Source organism: Phaethon lepturus, unplaced genomic scaffold, assembly GCF_000687285.1.
Source record: "Phaethon lepturus isolate BGI_N335 unplaced genomic scaffold, ASM68728v1 scaffold11538, whole genome shotgun sequence".
In the NCBI taxonomy this organism is placed as follows: Eukaryota; Metazoa; Chordata; class Aves; order Phaethontiformes; family Phaethontidae; genus Phaethon; species Phaethon lepturus.
This window is the reverse complement of record NW_010558320.1, coordinates 42300-65591: the sequence shown is the minus strand read 5'-3', so window position 1 is coordinate 65591 and position 23292 is coordinate 42300. Positions and strand designations below refer to the sequence as shown.

The 23292-nt window shown below is 39.1% G+C and overlaps 1 protein-coding gene across 1 annotated transcript in view; it reads left to right on the top strand.

Moving 5' to 3' along the window:
- LOC104625414 (utrophin-like) overlaps positions 1–23292 on the top strand; it is a 76927-nt gene that overhangs the window by 12647 nt on the left and 40988 nt on the right. The window contains exons 8-20 of the mRNA XM_010293032.1: positions 511–714; positions 1821–2002; positions 2724–2874; positions 4341–4460; positions 5208–5309; positions 8320–8427; positions 8997–9176; positions 10452–10621; positions 13081–13204; positions 14939–15026; positions 17109–17344; positions 17615–17795; positions 20433–20578. Of these exons, the coding sequence (XP_010291334.1) occupies positions 511–714; positions 1821–2002; positions 2724–2874; positions 4341–4460; positions 5208–5309; positions 8320–8427; positions 8997–9176; positions 10452–10621; positions 13081–13204; positions 14939–15026; positions 17109–17344; positions 17615–17795; positions 20433–20578 (1992 nt within the window). The remainder of the gene's footprint in view (positions 1–510; positions 715–1820; positions 2003–2723; positions 2875–4340; positions 4461–5207; positions 5310–8319; positions 8428–8996; positions 9177–10451; positions 10622–13080; positions 13205–14938; positions 15027–17108; positions 17345–17614; positions 17796–20432; positions 20579–23292) is intronic.

The following is a 23292-nucleotide window of genomic DNA, read 5'->3' as shown; positions in this document are numbered from 1 at the left end:
CTTCTACCTTGGACAACACGATTGGGAAAATACAAAAAATCATAGCATCTTCTTTGTGATTGACTTCAGTCGTTCTAACTTCCTTTTTATTCTTCTCTGATTCACATTCAAAATCCTATGTGTTGAGGTATGAAGTTCCATCTGTGTTGTGCTTCTTTCTTCTGCTTCTCTTTCTCATTTTTTCTTGGCAGGCTGGAGAGGGTGGCCCAAAATCTTTAACTGAGTTTGCTGCAGGACTTGTGGTGGTAGTGGTAGTGATGGGTTTTTATTTGGCTGTGAGATCCATTGTTAAACGAGAAAGACTAAAGTTGTCTTTTCTATTCATGTTCTTTATTTTAAAATGAAAGTTCATCACTGGTGACTGTGGCCCTTCTCATTAAAATATATCGAATGTTTGTTTTGAACATTTTATGAAGATTAAAAGGAATCTTAGTTGTTCTATTTTTAGTATCATTTAGCAAGGCATCTTCTGTGCACTTCTAAGACATCACTTTTCTCTTGGTTGCCTAGGCTGTAGCACTTGAAGAGGAGCAAGGCGGTTCTAGAGCAGAGACTCCCAGCACGGTGACAGAGGTGGATATGGACTTGGATAGCTACCAAGTTGCGCTGGAAGAAGTTCTTACATGGTTGCTGTCAGCTGAGGATGCATTTCGGGAACAGGAGGAAATATCTGGTGATGTTGAGGAGGTCAAAGAGCAATTTTCCACCCATGAAGTAAGCTTCTCTGGAAAATTAATTTGCTGGGTTTTTTATGTGTGTGATAAGGAACTTCCATTTCCTAGTCCTTATCCAAAACCTGCCATTCTGTTTCTTTTGTCTTGCTTTTTCTAAGTTAAAAGCACGTCTACCTAAATGTGGTATGTGTTTTTTTGATTTGGTTTTTATTTGTTGACAAATAATAGCTTCTTCAAGGTGAAATAGTTCTTTTTAGGAGAACTTACAGTGGAACATGCTTTGAAACTTTTAATGTATTTTTTTAAACAGTTTTGGTTAGCTGGCTCACCGGTGTCTATAATACAAAGACAGTCTGATCCAGGCTGATTCATGCTTCTCTGCTGCCAACTGCTAAAAAGCCTGGTCAGCCTTATGTCACTTGCTGTTAAATGAGGGCAATGCTGAAATTGATAATCGTGTCAGTTTAATTCAGTGGTCTCCCTGTCATGATTAGCATAGTTTATTTCAGAAACATGTGTTGTTGCTTCCAAATTATTTTGTTTTGGTTCTGTTCCAAGTTTGAACAAATGTTCTAATGTTGCTAAACATTTCAAGTGTCATGTTAGATGTTTTAGTTTTCTCCTGTGTCAGCTTACTGTATACAATTGAATTTAAAATCTGAAGCTGACCAATATGAAGATTCTTTTTTTCCTTGTGCTACAGTTTTAAAGCCATGAACCAAAGGAAGAGGTGTTCTGCATTTACAGTAAATATGTGAATTTTTAATGTTATTAACCCATAGGGTTCTGTTTGCTTTCCTATGATACATTTCAGATCTAGTTTTATGTTCTGTTGTCCATAGCTAAGTTTCTATTTTATTTTCTTGGTGCACTTGTTCAAAGGCTGTCGTCTTAAAAACAGCTTTTTCTCTGAGATGGTCAGCTTTTTTTCCCTCAATTAGCTCTATTTTCCTGGCTCCAGAATTTTTGTAGCTTATGGAGACAGTCATAGAGAGGAACAGGTCTGCCATGCTTGTGTGTTTGATGGTGCCAGCTCATTCTGCAGCACTGCTTCAAACACAACAATTTATTAGGACGTTTACAAATTCATAAACTCCTGTAGGAGTTCACAGATCATGGTGACGTGGTTGGTTGTGTCACTTCCAGGCTTTTATGATGGAACTGACTGCGCACCAGAGCAGCGTGGGCAGCGTTCTGCAGGCTGGAAACCAGCTGGTGGCCCAGGGAAATCTGTCACCTGAAGAGGAGTTTGAGATCCAGGAGCAAATGCTGCTGCTGAACTCCCGCTGGGAGGAGCTCAGGGTGGAGAGCATGGACAGGCAGTCCCGGTGAGTTGTGCCACACAACCCTTCCTAGAGCTGCAGAACCCACCTCTGGTGCTTACTGCATCTTGGAGGAGTTGGTTTGCATCTATTTGGTTTTTTTTTTCCAGGACTATCTCTTCAGTTTGTGGCATGAAATCTACCTTCTCCATACTTTCCAAGATGAAACAAAAGAGATGAATATAACCTGGGTTTTGGGGATTCTTATAAAAAAAGTATATTGTGACATGTTATGTAAATGTGCCAGACTAAATATATAGTATCTACATGCAGTAGTTGTATAAATGTGTTTTTAATATTGTTTTAGTAGTTTAAGTTCCTCAGTAAAGCATACAGTAGACATGGATAGCTATGTGTGTTTACACAACTAAAAAGCACTTAGAAGAATTTTTTCCTCTGCCTGTGGGTTAACAAGCTAAGAGCTGCACATCAAGGGAGAAACTGCATTTTGTTGCAAGTCTCAGCAGAGGATCTGTTAGCGGCAAATCCCTGTTGCAAGAAACAATCCTGGATATAAATTGCATAATTCACTACTTTTTGTTGTTGAGAAAGAAACGAGGATACTTAATCAGCTTAGTTAGTTCCCTAGCTTAATGGTGAATATTTTATTTGGTGATAGCTAACTGGTTTATGAATGGCCTTGCTCCTTTCCTATAGGATCTGGAACTTAGTCTCTTTCCTGGGAAAACTGTTTCTGCAATAACTCTGCCTGTGCTTCCCCCTGCAGCCTGCATGACGTGCTGATGGAGCTTCAGAAGCAGCAGTTGCAGCAGCTGTCCGACTGGCTGACGGTCACAGAAGAACGCATTCAGAAGATGGAATCTCAGCTCTCAGCGGAAGATTTGGAGTCCCTTCAAAACCAGCTGGAAGAACATAAAGTAAACATTTTTGTCTGTTACATAATATGCATAGGAGAAGGGTTTGGAAGATATGTATGTTGGTGGGTTCCTTAGCTGTCAGAAGTCGTATATGGCTGTATGCTGAGGGGCTCCATTTGATGTTTGAAAAGGATGATGATGGCATAGAAAGGAATTGGAAGTTTCTGGAAGTGCTTTCTTAACTGAACACTTGAGCACTGATGTCAATAGCAGAAACTGTCATCTTCGCTTCATGCAGGAAGCGAAACCTATAGGGGAAATTGTGTTACCCTCACTTTGTGCAGGAAATGAGGCCTCTGCAGGTAAAACTGTTGGTGTGAGGGACAGTATGAAATGGACTGAGGACAAACTTGCCTTTTAATGACTGGCAGGCATTGCTAAAGCATGCTTGAGACTTGCAGATTAAAATAATACGGGAGTTAAAACTACCAGGAAGGGCCTCCCAAGTCACTGATTCCAGTCCCTGCTTTTACAGGGATCACATCCTAAGGGGGTGCATAGACACTGCGCGCTCTGTGCACAGTGCTTCGAAAGTGGTTTGTGTCTCAAGTTTCTGGATGGGGGTCCAGCCTTTCTAGCCTGCAGTGGTTTTTTTTTGAAGGAGAAAGATGGCCTTTTGATATTTGTCATGGTTGCAGCTTTGGTCCTTGTACTCAGTGCTGAGGTCTGACCTTCTCCCCAGCATGGGACATACAGGGCAAAAAATGCAGAGTATTTTTAGGCTGTGTAATTTCCTGTCCCACATTTGCATTCTTTCCTCTGTCTTCAAAGTCTGGGAAGTTTGAGGTGTGTTGTTCACAGAGTGAGTAGCTTAGGATATTCTGGGATGAAAAATGATATTTACAGTACTGTAAAGGCACATTGATCTTGCAGAGGTATGTCGGAGGTAGGCTTTAACCGTGGAATCTGTTCTTCTATAAGTTGTATGAATATTGAGTTTGAAATAATCTGTAGATTTAATCAGAACTATATGCTTTCTGCAGTTTTCAGCTATTGCCCTTGAACACAATGATCAGTTATAGTACCGTTGATACTTAGGAGAATTATATTGCCAAGTATTAAAAGATGAATGTTCTTAGTGATTTTTGCCTGTTTGGCATGCCCTATGATACTTGCTTATTAACAGTAATAGCTTTTTAGAGAGACACTTAAGGTCTCTTTCCTATAACAGTAGACATATAGAAAGTCAATGCAGTTGTTGTATGATTCTCCTAGTCAAGTATGGTACATACAGCTTAAAGCACTCCTTCGTGTTTTCCGACATTTCAACAGAATGGTTTTGAGTTCACTTCTAGCAGTCTTTTGCTTAAGTTTTTTTAAACTGTGCAGTGATTCCAAGTGGTAAAATCTGTGCTTAACTGTTGTATCTGAAGTACTTTGCCACAGCAGTTTTATTAGTCACTGTGGCCAAAGTACCAGATTAGCAAACGTATTCAAAGTTGGTAACCTCTGATTTGTTCTTCTAGAGCCTGCAGAGTGACTTAGAGACAGAACAGGTGAAGGTGAACTCCCTAACACACATGGTCGTCATTGTTGATGAAAGCAGTGGGGAAAGTGCAACAGCTATTCTGGAGGAACAACTGCAGGTAAAATGTTAAAGCTCTCTTTTTTAACCATAGTAGTAGGCACATAAAACCTCCACATGTAATTGTTAATCAACATTTTTGTGTTTAAAGACAACTTATTCTAGAAGGTAATTTAAAGTAATATATTTTTTAAAAGTAATATTAATGTAATGAATTATTAAATTTGCTCAGAGTAAAACCTGCGAAAGTGCTTTAGTGACTTTAAGCTCAATTTCTGATGAGTCAAGCTGTTTGCATTCCCAGTGACTTAGGCACTTTTGTAGTGTATGTTTTTAGCAGTTTCATTAAAATGGGAAGATGCATAGTACAATTCTTATTTCATATAACTTCTGAATGAAAATTACTTAAAATCTGACGTGAAAAATATTTAAAGATATGAGCACAATTTATCTAGGGAATATTGTGTGAAGTATTTTCCTGTTTTTGTTAGAAGTTAGACTGTAACCTGAAGTATAGGGAGTGTGAAACAGAATTTAGTGAAACAGAATTCATGCTACTTTGCTCGCTCTTTTTGAACTCAATCAAATAGTTCACTGATTTCAGCAAGAGCAGAGATAAGGCCATAGGTGAATGCTCTTGAAAGTTTTAACCTCCGCTCTGTGAAATACAATAATTGTGATTACTGGCAGGGAGGTAGCTATAATGTAGAAAGAGGTTACTGTGAAGTAGGAATTATGATTTTGAATATGATTTTTGAGTTTCCTTGTGAGGTTCGTGAATGTTCATGAGTGTTTTCTGCTTTTGTAGAGGCTTGGCGAGCGGTGGACAGCAGTTTGTCGTTGGACTGAGGAGCGACGGCTCAAGTTGCAAGAAATTCAGCTTTTATGGCAGGAGCTGCTAGAAGAGCAGGTTAGTAGCTCTTCAGTTACACAGAGCGACTGGTTGATTTGTGGAGCAAAAAAACAATTAAACAAAAAAAACCCCCAACCCCCTTTGTAGGGTTTAACAGCTCTCAGAAAAAAGCCTTAAAAAACTAGATTGTATGTTATTGCTTGGGTTCTCAGTGTTTCTTGAGGAGTAGAGTAACTGTGCAGTGCAAGAGAAGGATTTTCTGAAGTTTCGGTAAGAAAGTTTGTAACTCCTTATAAAATAATTTCCAAAGTAGCTTACAAAACGTCCAAGAAGTGGGAATATCCATGATAGCAAAATGACAATGCATCACTATGTATTTGGTGGTTTGGTAATTACAGATATTTTCCTAATTAAGGTATATGGGTTTCCAACATGGACACATGTACACACTTGTGCAATCAACTAATCAATAGACACTGCTTTCAAAGCCAATAACATAAAATATTTGGTCAATATGGCAAAGCATGCAGCTCATTTTGCTGAGTTTAGACAAACAGTTGAATTGTGAAGATGACGGCATTGTGAGTTTGTTCTTGTTTTGATATTGTGCTCAAACACAAATTAACTGATGGCATAAAAAGTATGGTAACACAACTACATGTGTTATGTTTGCATGCCTAGTACTAGACCTTGTTTTGTGTCTCAGCTTATAATATTTGATGGCTTTTCCTTTGAAGGTTTTACTTAAATTGTTTTGTTTTCTTAACTGATGGTATTTATCACTGTAAGCTATTGTTTAAACTCTGCAGTAGGCACAGATTGTTTAGACATTTCAAAGTAGAAGAACAATGCTGATACAGCTGTTGCTATCAGTTACAGCCTGGTTTCTTTGACAGAGATGTTTTGTCTGTGTTTTTGGGGGCTTGCATATGTGTTTCTCCCTGACCCCTCCTATATCTATTTCCAGTATATTCATAAGCTGAACTTGCAGCTCATGTGACCTTGTTGTTGATATGGACCCAAGGTTCAGATTCTGGTTTATTCAGTGTCAATTATCTATTTATATATATTTCTTGAAAATACTGCATTGGCATACATTTATGTACATGCAGAAAACTGCTTGCTAACATTTTCTGTCAACTCTTGGGCAAGGTAAGTCTCTGAGTTGAGAAATAAGGGTTCCTCAGAAATCCTCACTCCGTATGTCAAGGTACGGACTTCAATTGCTCTCAGTTTTGATGACCCTATGTGAACATGTTTCTGTCCTCTTCCACCCTTATATTTGTCTGAGGAAAAGTGACCACTTATTGATTATTACAATACCGCTAAAAGAGTGTCCATCTTCTGTTGGAGTTGCTTTGTGTTCAGAGTTTTCTAATTTGTATATAATTATGTTGCTCTGTAACAGTGGAAAAAAATTAATTGGTGTTTATTTAATAGCAGAATGTCAGATAGAAAGTAATGAGGAAATAAAGTTTATTTTACATGGTTTAGATCAGCCTACGTATGCATTCATTGTTCAACCCTGAACAACACATTTCTTACTAAGAGGTTTGAATTACGGTTCTCTGTCCTCAAGAATTATCAAGTGACCTACAAAAATTGCAATTTGAAACTAATTAAAAACTTTAATACAAACACTTTGTTAACACAAAAGCAACTAAAATACCTAGGTACCATCATTTTCCATTTGCCCAACCAGATGGAGAGATGAGCAACAGTGATGCATGAGCCTTTTTGTGGCTGCCTAGAAAATTTTTGGAAACCACATTGCCAAGTCAACACAATTCTTATCACTCAGGAAACAAATTTCTCCATCAGTGCCAGATATTTCTTAGCACTGTGATAATTATGTTTCAAGTTTTCTAGGGAAAGTTATATTTGACTGCTGATTTAGCAGAAATTAATGGAATACATTGAGGGGTTTTTTAAGCTCCTCTTACGCATAAAATATGTTGGCTGGGATGCCAGTGTGATTTTTCCAGAGAGTATGTGATGTTATAATTTTGTTTCTCACAGTCTTATGGTATTTCCACCACTAATGTATTTGGTGTATGTACATTTTGCATATTGGTTTACATTGGCAATGTAAACTGCCTTAACCCTTCGGCCAAAAAGTTGCTGTAGTCAGTTCTGGAACAATGCCAAAAATATACAGCTAGACTGAAGAGCATAATGGCAGTTGTAAAGCATGTTGTTGAAAGAACAAAAAGGTCTGCCCTGTTGTGTATCCTTTTTTTTTTTTTAAAAGACAGAGGAGTAGCAGTGTACCACTGGCTATGCAGCTGAGCTTGACAGAGAGCTGGCTAGTCTAGCCTATGGAGATGGCTGTGCACCAGCAGCAATATGTTGCAACATAGTGTAAAATTTATAAAATCCTTCCTGAATACTTGATGCCAGTTATTGCTGGAGTTTCCATAGGATTGCTGTGTGACTGAAGAGAAGTGAGAGCCAGGACAGGTTTCCTAGAAAAAAAGTGGAAAAAGTTCAAGATCTGTGAGTTAGTACTATCCACAGCAGACCGCTCCAGCTTTCAGTAGTTAATGAGGCAGTATTTATTGAAGTTATTTTGCAGTTGGAAGTAGGTACAGTAAACAGGGATGTGACTAATTAATATCTGAGTCTTTGACTGTCTGCACTGAAAGAGCTCTGAATTATTGGTGGTGTAGCTTCTGTGAGAAAATGTTTGTAATGGCTGGTTTTGAATCACAGAGGAAGAAGGGTGGAGAATGAAAGAAAGCGTACATACCATTTTGATATATTTAATTCTAATATAATTTGTAAGTCCTACATTAGCTTTGTGATGGATATCTGGTTGCTATAAATAACTTTGGTGGGTGCGCTCTGAAATATTGAGAAATGGTTTTGTTGAAATTGTTTTGCTGGAAAGTATTACTTAGTTCTCCGATTTGGTATTTTTTGTCCCCTTTTATGTATTACTTTTGTTAATGCCAACTGAAATTCCTGCATATAAAGACTGCAGAATGCAGAGATCCTAAAGAAAGAGTTGTCAATAGCTGTTTGACAAACTTGGTATTGTCTTGTGCTATTTTTCTTAAATCTGCAGTGCTTATTGAAAGCTTGGTTAACTGAGAAAGAAGAGGCTTTGAATAAGGTCCAGACAAGCAACTTCAAAGATCAAACAGACCTGAGTGTGAATGTTCGAAAACTGGCAGTGAGTATTGCTATCCTGCTCTATCCTGTCAAGTCTCATAGACTAAATGAATGGCAACTTAAATGCATGATGCTTTGGAAGCCAGGACAATACGGTCTCCTTGTCAGACTCTTTCACTTGAATTTAAAAAATATGTACAACTTACTCCATGGCCATTCCAGGTTGGTGTGCCAAACTTTGAAACAGCTATCCTGGGTTTTTGACAGGGTTTGGAGTTTATTGCAGCCCAACAGTCAGCTGTGCTTTCCAACGTGTGGGTTTGTGGTTTGTGGTTTGTGTGTGTGGTGTGTTTTTCTAATACATAGGTGTAGCTTGTACCTGAACTAATCATTTGTAACTCAAGACATACTGCTGACTGCTCTAGGAGCTGTTGCAGGGATGTGCTCTTTTTAAGAGTGTTAGTACTTTGTTACACAAGAGAACTGCTTTGAAACCTGTGATGCATCTTGGCTCAGGTAGTACATTATTTTTTCTTTCTTTTTTTCTTTATTTTTATTCCACCTGGAATTAAAAGCGAAGGGGTGAGAGAATACTTGATGTTGTCTTTTAATGTTTTCTTTTAACTTCAGATTTTGAAAGAGGACATGGGTATGAAACGACAAACGCTAGACCAGCTGAATGAGCTAGGTCAGGATGTGGCCCAGATCCTTGGGAATGGCAAAGCATCCAGTAAAATTGATCAGGATCAAGAAGAACTAACTCAGAGGTGGGACAGTTTGGTTCAGAAGCTAGAGGATTACTCTAACCAGGTACTTAACAACGCTTTATTACTTTTTAGCTGTTTAGATGTCTGTATGTGTGCAAACCTCATTGATACTGTCAGCAAAATTGCCCAGGCGAGTTCTTGGCATCAGGCTAGAGAGTTAGGCTGCATCTGGCTGCGTTTTCTGGTCTTCAAAACCCCACGTTGTTAACCTGACTAGTACTATTACTCCTTTCTCACATAGATTAAGCTTCATTTTTCTGATGAGTAAAGCAGGCTTGCCATGTATTATCAATCAATGCAAATGCCTTTAAACATTGTAAGAGTGCTGGGACTGGATTAAATCTGATACTAAAAGAAAACAAAGACAAAACCCAAAACCCAGAATAGGTAAATAAATGGGAGTCATACAAGCTTTTATGCTCTGTGAGTATGATTTCTCATCTGTTGAAAATAGAGTAGTTGGTTGTTTGCTATGTAATGGCGATAGCCAAGCTGGATTGTTAAACATTTATTTTAGTATTTCAAGTGCTTGGTAATGCTTTTATTTAGACAGAAGTCCCATTGGCTTCTGTGAGAATTTTGTTTGACAGTTTTATGACTCATGTCCCTTTTTTGTGGTATTAAAATGTTATTATGGTGAAGGCTGAGGCACCGATTCATGATCCCTTTAGTATATAGTAAATGAGTTGTGCAGTCTGAATAGGGGTCCCTTTCAGACATGTGGCTTTAATTTGTTCTTGCGTTTGAGCTGGCACTGGGGAGTGCCAAATCCTGTCTTCATCCTTTCACTCCCCCTAAATATCAAGCGCACACTTAGAACTTACAGACTGATTTCCATGGGACTTACTTTATAACACGTTAAAGAGTGTGGAAGGTTTCTATTGACTTGAGTGAGTTTTTAGGTCAAATTCACTGCGTATTATGTCTTTCTGAGATCTAGGCTTGGTTTTATGGGGTATGAGTATAAAACATAGAATTTTGTGTTGCTAAACCCAAAGGACCTTGGTTCTTTCTTTGAATTAAGCAATAAAGCAATTATAAAATAAAACAGATATAAGGCTTATTTTGTTGATTTTAGTTCACTTGGACTGGCATGAAATTCTAGTTGGACTGAGAATTTTGATGTGTGGTTCACATCTTTAATGGATTTTCTCTCTGGAGTGCATCTATGATAAAGGTGCTTCATGACGGCTAGATGTGGTCATTTGTAGGAGTGAATGAATGGGCTTTTATGACTGATGAATAAAAGGAACTAAGCAAAAGCAATTCAGTTTGTTAGAAACGTCATTTAACCCTTTTGCTAAATTATTTTATACAGGTAACTCAAGCTGTAGGAAGCGTAGGGATGTCACAGGTTTCACAGAAGATTGCTGCAGAAACAGTGCCATTGAAAGAACAGGTAGCGGTTAAACAATGCAGACAGGAGTTGCCCCCACCACCACCTCCAAAGAAAAGGCAAATCCCAGGGGACAGTGAAGCGAAGAAAAAGTAAGTATATGTCATTGCCACTTTCCCTTGCTCACTGGATACTACATAGACTCATGTCTCTTGGTCTTGGCTTTTGATTCTTCTTTTATGCAAGTGAGGAATACCTAAGTTGTGGTTGTGAGCTTGGCTTTGGGGAGTGGGAATGAAATGTTATATACAGCCTTGTTTTCAGAACAACAGAAAGCCTTCAGCTTTCATTACTTTCAAAAGGAAATGAAGGTGTTTTGTTTCTCTAAAAAGCAGGTCTTCAGTCCTTTGTACCTCAGTTCTTCTGCTGAAAGATAGAATTAATTACATTTATTTTCTTTTGGGAAACATCTTATCTTTGGTTAAAGAGTGTTGTGAAAGTGCTAAGTATTTTGATTTATTTATTATTTATTTCTAATCGCTATAAAATATATGGAAGAAATGGGAGAAACTGCACAAAAAAGGCTCAAAAACCTATTCCATCTTCCTGGTATTTAGTAATAAGAACAATATTACAGTGATGTCTCCTTTCACAAGTATATCTGGAGTGGCTGACTGATTTGCATGTATAGAATCAGTTTGAGGGTCATCAGAGAATAATGCGTCATAAAAATCACAGAATTATAGAATGGTTTAGGTTGGAAAGGACTTTTGAAGATCATCTAGTCCCAACCCCCCTGCCATTGGCAGGGACACCTTCCACCTGAGCAGGTTGCTCAAAGCCCCATCCAACCTGGCCTTGAACTTTTCCAGGGATAGGGCATCTGCAGCTTCTCTGGGCAACCTGTTCTGGTGCCTTACTATCCTCACAGTAAAGAATTTCTTCCTAATACCTGATCTAAATCTACCCTCTACCAGTTTAAAACCATTACTCCTCATCCTATTGCTATACTCTCTGATAAAGATTCCCTCCCCATCTTTCCTGTAGGCCCTCTTTAACTACTGGAAGACCTCTTCCCAGACCTTCCTCTTCTCTAGGCTAAACAGTATTTAATAACGTGTGTTGCAGTGACTTTATTAAATAGCATACTGAAAACTAAAGGAATTGTTTCAAGATAAATTAAGAAAGTAAATTCTGTATACTCATCATCTTGCTTTTTGTGTTTGTCTGAGAAAATGCTCATTTCTTTGAGCTGTCACTAGTTGAAGCCTTTGGCAGGACATTTTAGGGAGAGGATAGAGGGCTGTGTCAATAGCAGGGAGTCGCTGTACTAGGTGATGTGTGTTCGTACAGTGAAGAAGAGTTGCTCTCTTCATTTTTTTTTGGAGGAGGAATGGAGGTTTGAAGGGGTGAGGAACCTGCCCAAACCCTCTTGAGGCCCCTGGTCAGACCCTCCAAGACCTGGCAGGGGGGGTGCATGCATGTGGGTGTCCCAGGACACTAAGGCAGTCGGCAGCCCATCTGTCATTTCTCTCTGTGTGTCTCATGAGTCGTAGAAACTATTTTAGACTTTGAAAGCAAAAGTGATTTGATCTGTCATCTTTTTTCCTGGAGTTCAAGCTGTATTAAGGACACGGCTAGTTAAAATAGGTTAAACTTTCTGATACTTTTGCCTGATCCCAGTTACTTATGTTGAAACCAACAAATGGCCAGTAACTAGAATTTTGCAGGTTTTCCCATGAAAACTTTGAGTGACTAACAGTGACTTCTGCATTTGGTACGCTGTTGTTCCATGTTAGGATGTACACTGTGTTAAGTAGTATAATTGTAATATGGCCTGACTTGTAGTCTGTATAGTATATCTATCCTTCTCAAGTTCTGTGCAGTATTGGTTAATTTGGGAGTTGTTTAGGGTTTTTTTTGTTTTGTTTGTTTCTTTGGGGGGGGGTGGTTTTTTGTGGGGGGTTTTTTGTTGTTTGTTTTGGTTTTTGTTGGTGGTGGATTGTAGCTTAGAGGTTTTAGGCATAAGAAAATTATGTTAGTATAGACATGTCCAACTGTAGCCAAAAATGTTAAGCTATAAGCTAATCTTCAGTCTGCTATAAGCATTCAAAAAGGTTCGTCCGCTGTCACTGTCATGAGTGCTTAAGCTACTTTTTCTTCAGACTAAATAGTGCTAAATAGTGTTGTGGAATTTTATGAAATCTAGAACTGTAATTCTTAATTGTCTTGTTCCTGAGGTTTAGTTTATTTACTTTCAAAATACTCAGCATTGAGAGATATCTTTTGTGACATAGTAAAAGAAACAGTGATAGTTTGCATGAAGATATGTATAAACAAATTAAGAAATAAATTGTACCATGCATTCTCAATTTGCTCCCAAAGGCTAATACCATGGACATAGTTGTTACTGTGGCAGGTTTTTGAAAGTTTGCATCTGTCCCACTGCCTGTGAGTAGTAATATGAGAAACATGAATCTTGTGTGCAGCCTTGCTGTTTTGGGATTGAGTAATGTGCTGAACTTTAAGACATCTGATTTTTAAGACAGAGTGACTGAATAGGGAAAAATGACCAAAAAAAAAAAAAATTGTCTGACCTTTTATAAACCAGGTTTGAGGCTGAAAGTGCTGAGCTCTTGAACTGGATTTCAAAATCAAAATCTGCCATTCAGGCCACAGACATCAAAGAGTACAAGAAGACGAGAGAAACTTCAAACATGAAAGAAAAGTTGAAGGTAAAATGCGGTGATAGACAGTGTTCCGGTGAATAGTATATTTTGTCTCTAAGCTGGCTGTCAGCTGAAGGTGTGGGCTGATCCACATGCTTCGAGGGGATCAAGTCCTTTCGCTAAATAGTTTCAGAACTGGACATACATGGAAATCTTTGACGAGCTGGACACAAACTTTTCCTGGTGTTGGGTTGCACAACCCACAGGAAATTTTAAAAACATATATTACTGATGTCTCCTTTGGAGTTCTGATAACTCTCTGTCTTCAGGATTAGTATCTCTTCCACTAAGCAGCATATTTTGGCTTCATGTTTCACAGTTGGAGATGGGCTTGATTGACACCACTTTTATAATTTTGGCAAAGATGGGCCAGTGGGCTGCTCAGAGACCCCTTAAATCATACTGTGACACTCTGCACACACTGTACCACCCAGGGTCCAAAGTGGTCCATTGTTATAATGTTTGGACACGTTGTTTTTTCCTCCATTAATTTTGGAGAAAACCTGTATTACACTCATGTATGGTATTACTTACTTGAAAGACAGAATACATAATTTTAGAGGATCCTGTGGGAGCTGTGAAATAACCATTTTATCTTTTATTCCTCCTGTTTCAGGAATGTATTCTTGCCTTTTTTGGTCCTTGAGCATTCTTTGTTAATGAAGGCTTACTGGAGCTTTAGAAGGACCTGAACCTGCTTTTAGAATCAAAGACAATACTTCAAAATATCTATAAGGAGACTCCTTCTCAGTGCTGTAGTGCAAAATGGTGCCAGTAGGAATGTTTGGAATGGCAGTACTGTTGGAAATAAAAAACAAAACAACCCTCCCAATAGTTTATTTATAGATCTTTATGAATGTTTGTAGCCCTTTATAAAATAGGTTCCGAGATGAACACCAGGTACTCATGAACAGCACTGTTTTTAAATGACTGGGCTCTAAATGGGCACGACAGTGTTTGTTCTTCCCAGTTGTGCAAATGAACGCATACTGTTTCTGAATTTACTGTAGCAAGTCTAAACCAGAGTAATTACCTTGGACGTTAGCTTCAAAAAGATTTTAATTTGGAGATACTTTGTTGTAAGCTCAGAGAATGTTGAAGTTGTGGCCTGGTGGCCAAGGAAGTCATCTTTCCTCTGGATGTATTCTAGCTTGGCTCACACAGGAACATTCACCAGTATGTATGACTTCTGAGAGGAACCTGTTCCTCTCAGAATCTTGGTAGTCACAGGATTTCCCTCACTGTTTCTTTATGAAGGAGGGTTGAAGCACTAGAGCTTATGAGAGTGGATTACTAATATGCTGTAGTTCTTGTTAGCTGGACTTCCAGGGAACAGGTGCTTGTTCCCTTCTACTGAAAATCTCAGCAGAGACTGTGGGGTCAAAGTGACTGTTTAAAAAAGGTCTTTTCTCAACTGTTTCACATTAAATAGTTAGAATTTTTGATCACAAGTGACTTGTTTTAGCTGGTGTCCCAGTATCTGGTTCCACATAGCAGGACTATCAACCCTTTTAACAATATTTTATTCCTGGTGGTGTTGTACTACTCTTTTGCCTGGTACTTGTGAGACCTAACTCCTTTTGCATTTGTTTTCTGACCAAACAGTACTAACATGCATCTTGGAAGGTGCTGTATCTAAAAAAAAAAAAAAAAAGTTTTTGGGAGGGGGGGGAAAAAAAGAGCCAAAATTTACCTTCAACCGCTCTCTGAAACTGTATTCTCTTGGGGTTCACTTTGTAGGTGATTGAAAAAGAAAGGGTTGAAAAAAGCCAAAAGTTAGATGAACTGAAACATAGTGGACATATTCTTTTGGATCAAATGGGAAAGGGTAAGCAACTTGAAGGTTTTTCTGTTTTGTGATTTAATCAGATGAGTTGCTGGGAAATAATACTGAAATATGCTGTCTCAGTTAAAGCACCCCAATATATTCCCTCCCTCTCCTTCCATTTTCTTTCCTTCAGAGACTCTACTCATTATTACTGTTACTAGTTATTGATATGTGCTTTGTTTCTATTAAAGCTTATTAAAAAAGCAATATTAATATTATTTGCTTAATGTGTATGTTCATTTGCAGCCTTTCAAGGGTTATTTTTATCGAACTAGAAATATTTTCTTAAAACAGTAACATGCTTTTGGGGGAAGGAGTTTGGTTTAATTTTAAATTGTGTGGAGATTTTAAGTACAGAATTTTAAAATAACTGCCTTGAAGTGGAAATTTTGAAGCCAAATTTAGGCTTGATATATGTGTGTGTCTCTCTTTATTCATAGTTTTCTCTATTTCTGTAAAAACTGTCAGTGTTTTTGATGATACAGTCACAATTTATGGTTCAGAGGCAAGAGAGAAGCCTACATGCCTGAGAAAATGATTGATTGTCAATTAAAACACTTATCCCTGGAAACTTAAAATTAACATCAGTGGAAGTTGAATCTTTAAGCCTTGCCAAAATCTTGCTTCATAATATGTCAAAACTCCATCAGTGAAATGTGACTTTCTCCATAAAAGCCTGCTACAGCTGATGCTTTTTACAGTGGGTGCCATTGCCCTGAAGCTGATGGCTGGAAGCCACTGATTTGACCTGGAGTTTGGGTTATAAATTTTGTAGCTCTTCCTTGTCTTCAAACCTGGATAGAGATCCTCCCTCCTTCCCTCTCTCCCTCTTTTATAAACCCCTCTAGCTTGTGATAGATCATGGCTATGAAACCAGTATCTCTTGATCATAATGGGAAATGCATAGTTCAAAAACTGGTTTGTATCAGCAAAAAGTAGGATGAAGATATTGCTTCCTAATTGTTTGCCATCGTAATGGCAGTGACCAATTGTTGTGCGCATGCTTCCCTTATGTGGCTGGTTGCAGCTGCTGTGCTTCTGTATTGTAGATGTGCCAAGTGTATAGCCAGTGTGTGAAGCGCGAGGAGGATCTATGGAGCAGAACCTTCAAGTGCCTTTGTAGGAGCTGGCTGGCTGCCCTAGACCAGAGCACTGGGCTCCACTTACGCTAAAGTGGTGCAGCAAACAGACCCCTCCATGGGAATCTTCTCTTTATACCTTGATCTAAATGACAGAACTGTTAAGTTCAAATGACCCAAATATGCCTTATAAAAAGAAGGTGGTACCTTGAATCTGCATCAGAAAATTGCAATGGCAAGAATGTACTGTTGAATGCACATTGCACTGAAATTTCTTCATATATAGCAAAATCGTCAGTTACTTCTGGCACTTGAAGAAATAAAAGAACAAGGAATGGGTGGGAGGTTTGTTCACTTCTGCTGCTGCATCCTCAAGTAATGTACTGATTTGTCAAAAAGATGGTGTAGTAAGTTTGTCATATAGCCACTGTGAGCAGGCAAATAACCCCATGTTGTGTTGCTTTTCTAGCTGTTCATATTATCTAGTCATTAATCATGTCTGATGCAATGTGGCATTGTTAGCCATTGCTCCCTCTCTCTCCCAGGCTGACAGGATTTCCATCTACCTTTTCAATGAATTTATTGCTGCCTTCCAACTTGCCGCTTCCCTCTTTCTTTGTGGAGCCTAGAATCATTTAAAAAAATTAATTCACTGGAAGCCTTAAATAAAGCTTATTTTACTTAAGTCTATATATCAACATTTAGACATGATGATGAAGAGAGTCATGATAGTCGAGAGTCATCTCATTGTTATAAATTCAAAGATTATCAAAGGGAAAGAACCGAAGTGGAATATCTCACTCTTCATTTTACTCTTACTGTGGAAATAAAAATGTGAAACACTTAGTAATATGTACAAGTTTTATGGATAGTGGACTTCAAATCAAAGCATTCTGCATGTTAATGCAAATGTGCACCTGTATCTGAAGAGAGGAAAGGTTAAAGGCCTCTTAATCAAAATGTGTTGCAGTTAATCTAACAGTACTTTATATGATCATTTCAGAGGGACTTTCTGCAGTGGATATAAAAAGTGTGATGGAGAAAATACTGTCGGGGTGGAAAGATGTAGTTCAACATCTGGACGAAGTGGCCAGAAAGATAAAGTACCAGGAAGATATAAATGCTTATTTTAAGGAAATGAGTGAGCTTGAGAAGACTGTGATTGAGAAGGATGGCTGGCTTAAAAATGATGCTTCTTCACCATCCCAGCCCTCAGCAGTCCTGAAAGACTTATGTCAGGTAAGTTGGGCAAAACTTTTTAATTTTGATTGGAAGCTGTTAGGAGCACAGAATATCCCAGAGGAACTTAGCCGAGTCAATAAGGCAACTCAAAATTTCCGAGGCATACAAGGCACCCAATTTGACTGGAAGATTTCGGTTCCTGTGTCACAGAAGTACTTTAATGTTGTTGCACTAGTAACGTGGAGTAGCTGTGCTGCAGTAGCTTACTAAAATCTTTGTGTTAAAAAGGCAAGTGTGAGATTTGGTTTTGTTTTTAATCTTTCACAGCAGGAGTTAACTCATCTTGTAAGCCTCAGTCCACGGTTGGAACACCTGAAAGCCACCTGCAAGGCACTCACCTCTCAGCCCATGCCTCCAAACTTCATTCAGGAGAGCTTGAACGGTTTTATTGATCACTTCAAGTTGACTCATCAGAAACTAGAGGAACGTCACCAGCAGTTGAAGAAAGGTAAACAAAATGTATTTTTCTTTAACATAAGACCTCCAGATACTTGTGTTCTGATTTTTTTTTGTTGTTTTGAGCCAATTTAAAAACTCGCTGACTTCTGCTGGAGTTTTCCTACTAATGCGTCAGGCTGACAAAGTCTTTTTATTTACCTGGAAGAATATTTGTACAACCTCTTCTGTGCACACTACAAAATATATCGTTCCATGGTGTTAAAAGTGATTATGCAAGGATGCAACATTCCTGAAACTACATTTAAGGAATTAGCAAAACATATTTAAGGTGGATAACATAGTTTGAAAAACTGTGTGTCTCTGGCACTTACAGAAATAATACTACCGTGGAAGATTAAGAGAACCTTGTCAAATTGAGTGCGCATGTGAAATTTATTCTTTCTCATAGCTTTGTTGAGCATGTTAGTCATACATAATTCCTTTTGGAAATTTCGTCTTTGAAGTGGCTTGCTTTTCAGGCACTTTCTACTTGGATTTTTGTTGCGTTAAAAATTTTATTATGTGCATTCAAACCAGCCATGCTGGCTTCTAAAGGATTTTAAATGTAGTGCACAAAATGTGTAGCTCTGTTAATATTTTACAGCTGAATAGCAACAGCACAGACCTATATGGAGATTCTTTTCCTTAGTTTTCATTTTGTTTCTGAGGAATTGAAGGACGTGTTTTGCTAATGGCCACAAATGGAAGAGCATTAACACTTTACTCTGTGTGTAATAAAAATAGGCTCAATTACTAAATTGTTAGGCCACCTCTATAATGTGTTACACAAGGACTGCATGTTTGGATTATATCCATGCAGAAAACTGTATGAATACCATATCTGTCTGCCACACTCAAATTACAGGATATGCTTTCATTCTTACTGTGAGGAATTACTATTTTATGACTGTTCTGAGTTAATGTACTTTTGAATAATTTTGTTAGTATTGTGTATTTTTGTAACTATTACAGGATGTGACAAAAATACCCCTTATTTTTTCATTCCACACATCACTTGAGGTGCTATCAGTATATTTGAACCAGTTGTTACTTGGTAAAAACACCTTACATACTATAATATCTTAAATTTGTATTTGTGTATTTTTTTTGAATGGTAATTTCTCTACAGATTGTGTATTGCTAAAGAACAGAGGGAAATGTCAGTTTAGGGCTTCAGTTGTTTATTTACAGCATAGTTTGACTTGCTGTAAGGGAAAAGAACTTCCATAGACACATAACTGGGAAAAACAACTGGTGGTGGCACTTGAGCATTTGTGAACTTGGCAGGCTTTGACTGACAGAAGTCCAGCTCTTTCATGGCGGCTCTTTGAGCCTCTGAAAATTCCCTTACGGAGTGCTACTCAGTACCATCTCTACAGGCATTTTTTTATAGAAATTGTGACTTAATTTTTTTTTTTCAACGGGAGGCTATTTTAACTACTTTCCGTCAGGATTTGCTGTAGTTTAGTGACAGTGCACACATTTGCTTTTTATAGAATTATTTTTTTTATTTTTCCTTTAAATGGATCCTGGCTTTTTTTGAAGAGGAAGCTAGATTATTCTGATTCTCTCTAGAAACATTGACTCATTCCTTAGTTATAAATGGTGTGACAGTTGTGACAGTATGCCGTTCAAAAGCTACCTGGTGAGTCAGAATAAGGCTTAGATTAATTTTTCACTTGTGGCAGTAACAAAATTGCTTAGGAATCCAAGGCCAGAGAATGTGCATACCACAGGATGGGTCTTACAGCCAAAATCCCGTTCACTGCAGTTTTTGAAGTCTGACGTTTTCATTCTCAAATGCCAGAGTGAGGTGCTGCCTCCTGCCTGGGATTCCACAAAGGGCTGGCTCGAGCAAAATCTGAGATGCAGTCAAAGATTGCAAGCAGATACTCCATCCAAACTTTAATTCTGTTTTCAGTCTTCTCAGATAGTGTCTCTGTTCTGGCAATAGGCTGAAAGCTGCCATTTTTATACATACTCTTTTGTGTGTGTATATATTTGAAAAAAACCCCCTCAAACTCTACTACTACACCAACATGTTTTATGTATGTGTGTTTATATATATGGAAAAAAATACTAGCTTATTTAGTTACTATATGTAGTGTATATATTTAACTTTATATGTAATATATGGCTATTATAGCTGCTATACTTTATATTCTATATATAGTAGGTATGTGTGTGTGTTTGCATATAAATATTAGATACATCTGAAACTTATTTTAAAATGAAAAATACTAAAATGTGGGGGTTTAGGTATGCAAAACCCCAAGTATTATTACTGATTCTACACCATGAGATTTAGGTGCTTATGTGTATAAAAAAAAATCTAAAAATGGGATTGAGTTTAAATCTTGAGGGGGGAGGGGTTGTAATAATATTTATTATTCTATATAATGCATATTTTTATATATATATACACACACATTTAGTATTTTTTTGAAGGAAAAAACATTGCCATCAGCAGAAGTGTGTTTTAGCTCTTGGAAGGTCTCAGCAGGATTCAGTGTACAAGTATATCTCACATGATATTGTTTCTAAATATTCCTGATAACTTCGTTTATGTTGACGTAGCTCATAATCTGGGTCTTATGTCTATTTCCTTACCTTGCATTTTGTTCCATTACTCCTTTTATGACACCAGAGACGGAGAGGCAGCCAAGCCAGGCCTACGTGGACTCCCTGCAGCGGCTGAAGGACACGCTGAGCGAGCTGGAGTGCAAGCAGCAGTCCATCGCCAGTGGGCTGAGCGACCCCAGTAAGGCTGAGAAGGCCCTGCAGCAGGCAAAGGTAACTCACTGAAGTGAGGAAGCTGCTTATTCAACTGTTGTCATCCTCCTTTCTCTTGCCTTGTTTTCCAGTGGGGTAACCAAAACATTACTCAGAAGGAAGTCGATCAGGGAGTGGTGTGTGGAAGTGGCCTCTGGGGATTGCTCGCTGAAAGCTGGGTCACCACAGGCTGCTGAGGGCCGTGTCCGGGCCAGGACTGGGTATCTCCGAGCCTGCAGACTTCATGGCTTCTCTTGCTGTCGGTGTCAGGAGACAAGGCTGAGGGAGCTGGGACTGCTCGGCTGGGGGAAGAGGAGGCTCTGAGGGATCTTCGCTGAAGTGCTGCAGCACCTCAGACCACCTTGGTGGCCTCCCCACCAGTGTGCCCATGTCTCTCTTGTGCTGAGGAGCCCCAAAATGGATGTCAGGGCCTCAAGAGCATTGCCCTCCTAGGACCGTGCTTGGATCAGGTTGGTGACCTGATCCAAGGTCGGCTCCTTTGCTGCTGAGTGCAGCTGTGAGGAAAGCCAGGGGCTGGGGCCTGCCCTTCCCTCCCTCCGGAGCCGCCTTTCAGCTCTCCTTGCCTGAGCTGCACTGCAGCTGCCTGGCAGCCTTGCCTGTGCCTGGCCCGCTCGGGCTTGCTGTCCTGGGGAGGCCATGTCCCTCCCTGGCGGCTGTGCGGGCTCCCTGACCCTGCCTCTGCCCTCCCACTGAGGCCGTGGTGTGCAGGCTTGTAATCCTCTCCTCCGAGCGGTGCGTATAGCCGAGTCAGATGTGGCGTGCCTGCCTGCTTAAACTTTTTCTGAGGTTCAGCTGGTTAACGAACCCATCCTGTTTCATCCTGCTTGGTGGTTATGAGAGGGTAACTGTACTTCTCTGGCCTCCAGATTGCCTTTCCAAGGGAAACAGTGCTTGCAAGCCATAAAGGTAATTGCTGCACAAATTCTGTCCAGTAGAAACAGCATTTTGTTTCCTATTATGAGCCTATGAAGTAGGGGAAAATCTATGTGTGAGAGTTCCGTTGCAAGTATCAGTTACTGGGGCAGGGCTGGAGTGAGGGGAGAGAATTGTGCATCTCCAGCACTATTTTTTTTTTCTTAAAAAAACATGGAAAAATACTTCCCTGCCCCCTCCACTGTCCCGTACTGCTTTTCTGCTTACTTCAGAAATATGTATTTTTCCATGTATGGTGGCATAAGAGGGCTGCAGGTGAGACTGGTGGAGCTCTTGAACTCTACTTGCTGGGTGGAGAGAGGCTGTGTCTGTCTTTATATGCTTCTCTATTCAGCAGAGTGATCGAATGGGTATTTTTAAAAGCCCAGTAAACAGAGGTGTTAGTGCTTTGTTTTTTTGAACTAGCAGGTTAAAAACAGTTCTGAGTTCTTTGGTTTTCTTTTTAATGTTGCTTCTGTATTGTTTAAGGTTGGCAGATTTTCTTGTCCGTACACTGGCTGAATTGCCTTCAAAGGCTGAACACAATTGCTTGTCTTTTCCCACTTCTCCCTGAATCCCTCCTCCCCATTTTCCTTGGAGACTAATTAACCTGAAAGGCTGTATGGTGCCAGTGTGGGAGCTTTAGAGAGTGAGATGGGAGCAAACTGTAGAAGATGAGCTGCTTGTGGACCTGGGATTGTTCAGCTTCCTTCTGCACTGTCGCAGGCACCGATAAGTGCTTCAGGCATAGACCCAAGCCAGAGACTGACTCAGTCTGTGGCCCACTGCACAGAAAGATCTTGTTTGCAGAAAGATACATCCCTCTTCCCAGTCTCATTGCTACCTCACGACTAATCTTTTTAGAGGAAATGGTACACTTTATCCTGTTTCTTTCTTGTAAATACGAAGTAATTGAGAACATAAACATATCGAAAAGATTCTTCCTTCAATAAAATACGGTAAAATATACGTGCACACATCCCACATGTACACATTAAATGTATATACTAGTGAAGTGAAATTAATGAAATTAGTAATGGTTTCATGTGTTCATTCCAAATTTCTTTGTTAAACAAATTTTAAGAAGAATAACCAAAATGACCAGTTTAATGAAGTGGCAGCGTTTTTAATCTCTTGGCTTATACCTTCAGCTGTTCTTTTTTCCTTGTAGCTATTTCAGCTCAAGTGACTCTTCATATCAGCAATGCCATAGTGAATATATTCAGATTGTATCCTCCCTGTATTCCAGCTGAAAGAATAGCTTTCAAAACTTGAGCATCAGAAGCTTTCATTGCATCTAGATGTTAAAATAATTTTACTTTACAAAACTCGGAAGGACACACTCAGCCTGTTTGTGTGGGCTTTATTGTTTGTTTTCTTCAAAAAACCACCAACATAAAATATGTGGAGGGAATGAAAAAACTGAGATCCTGGTATGTCTACATTGCAGTTTCTTTTGTGACTGCAGGGTAGTGTAACCATTGTTTTGCTAACTTGAGTGCCAGTACCGTGTGGCACAGGAGGGGCGTAGGTGCCGTTTAGCTACGTGGCCAAGTTTCACAGCCCATTCTGTAATCTCTGCTACTGCACCAGTAGAGCAGCTGAATGTTTTGTTGCTTAAAAGGCTGTTTGGACATCTCTGCTGCAATAACTGCAGTAACTGGACTATCACTCTTTACTGAATCTGTGCTCTGCACAACAAAACCTTTGATGTACTTGCACTTGTATGTAAGTGTGTACCTTGTGTATGGCTAATACTGGAAGCAGACATTTTTTTTCTTTTTTCTTTTCTTTTCTCTCTC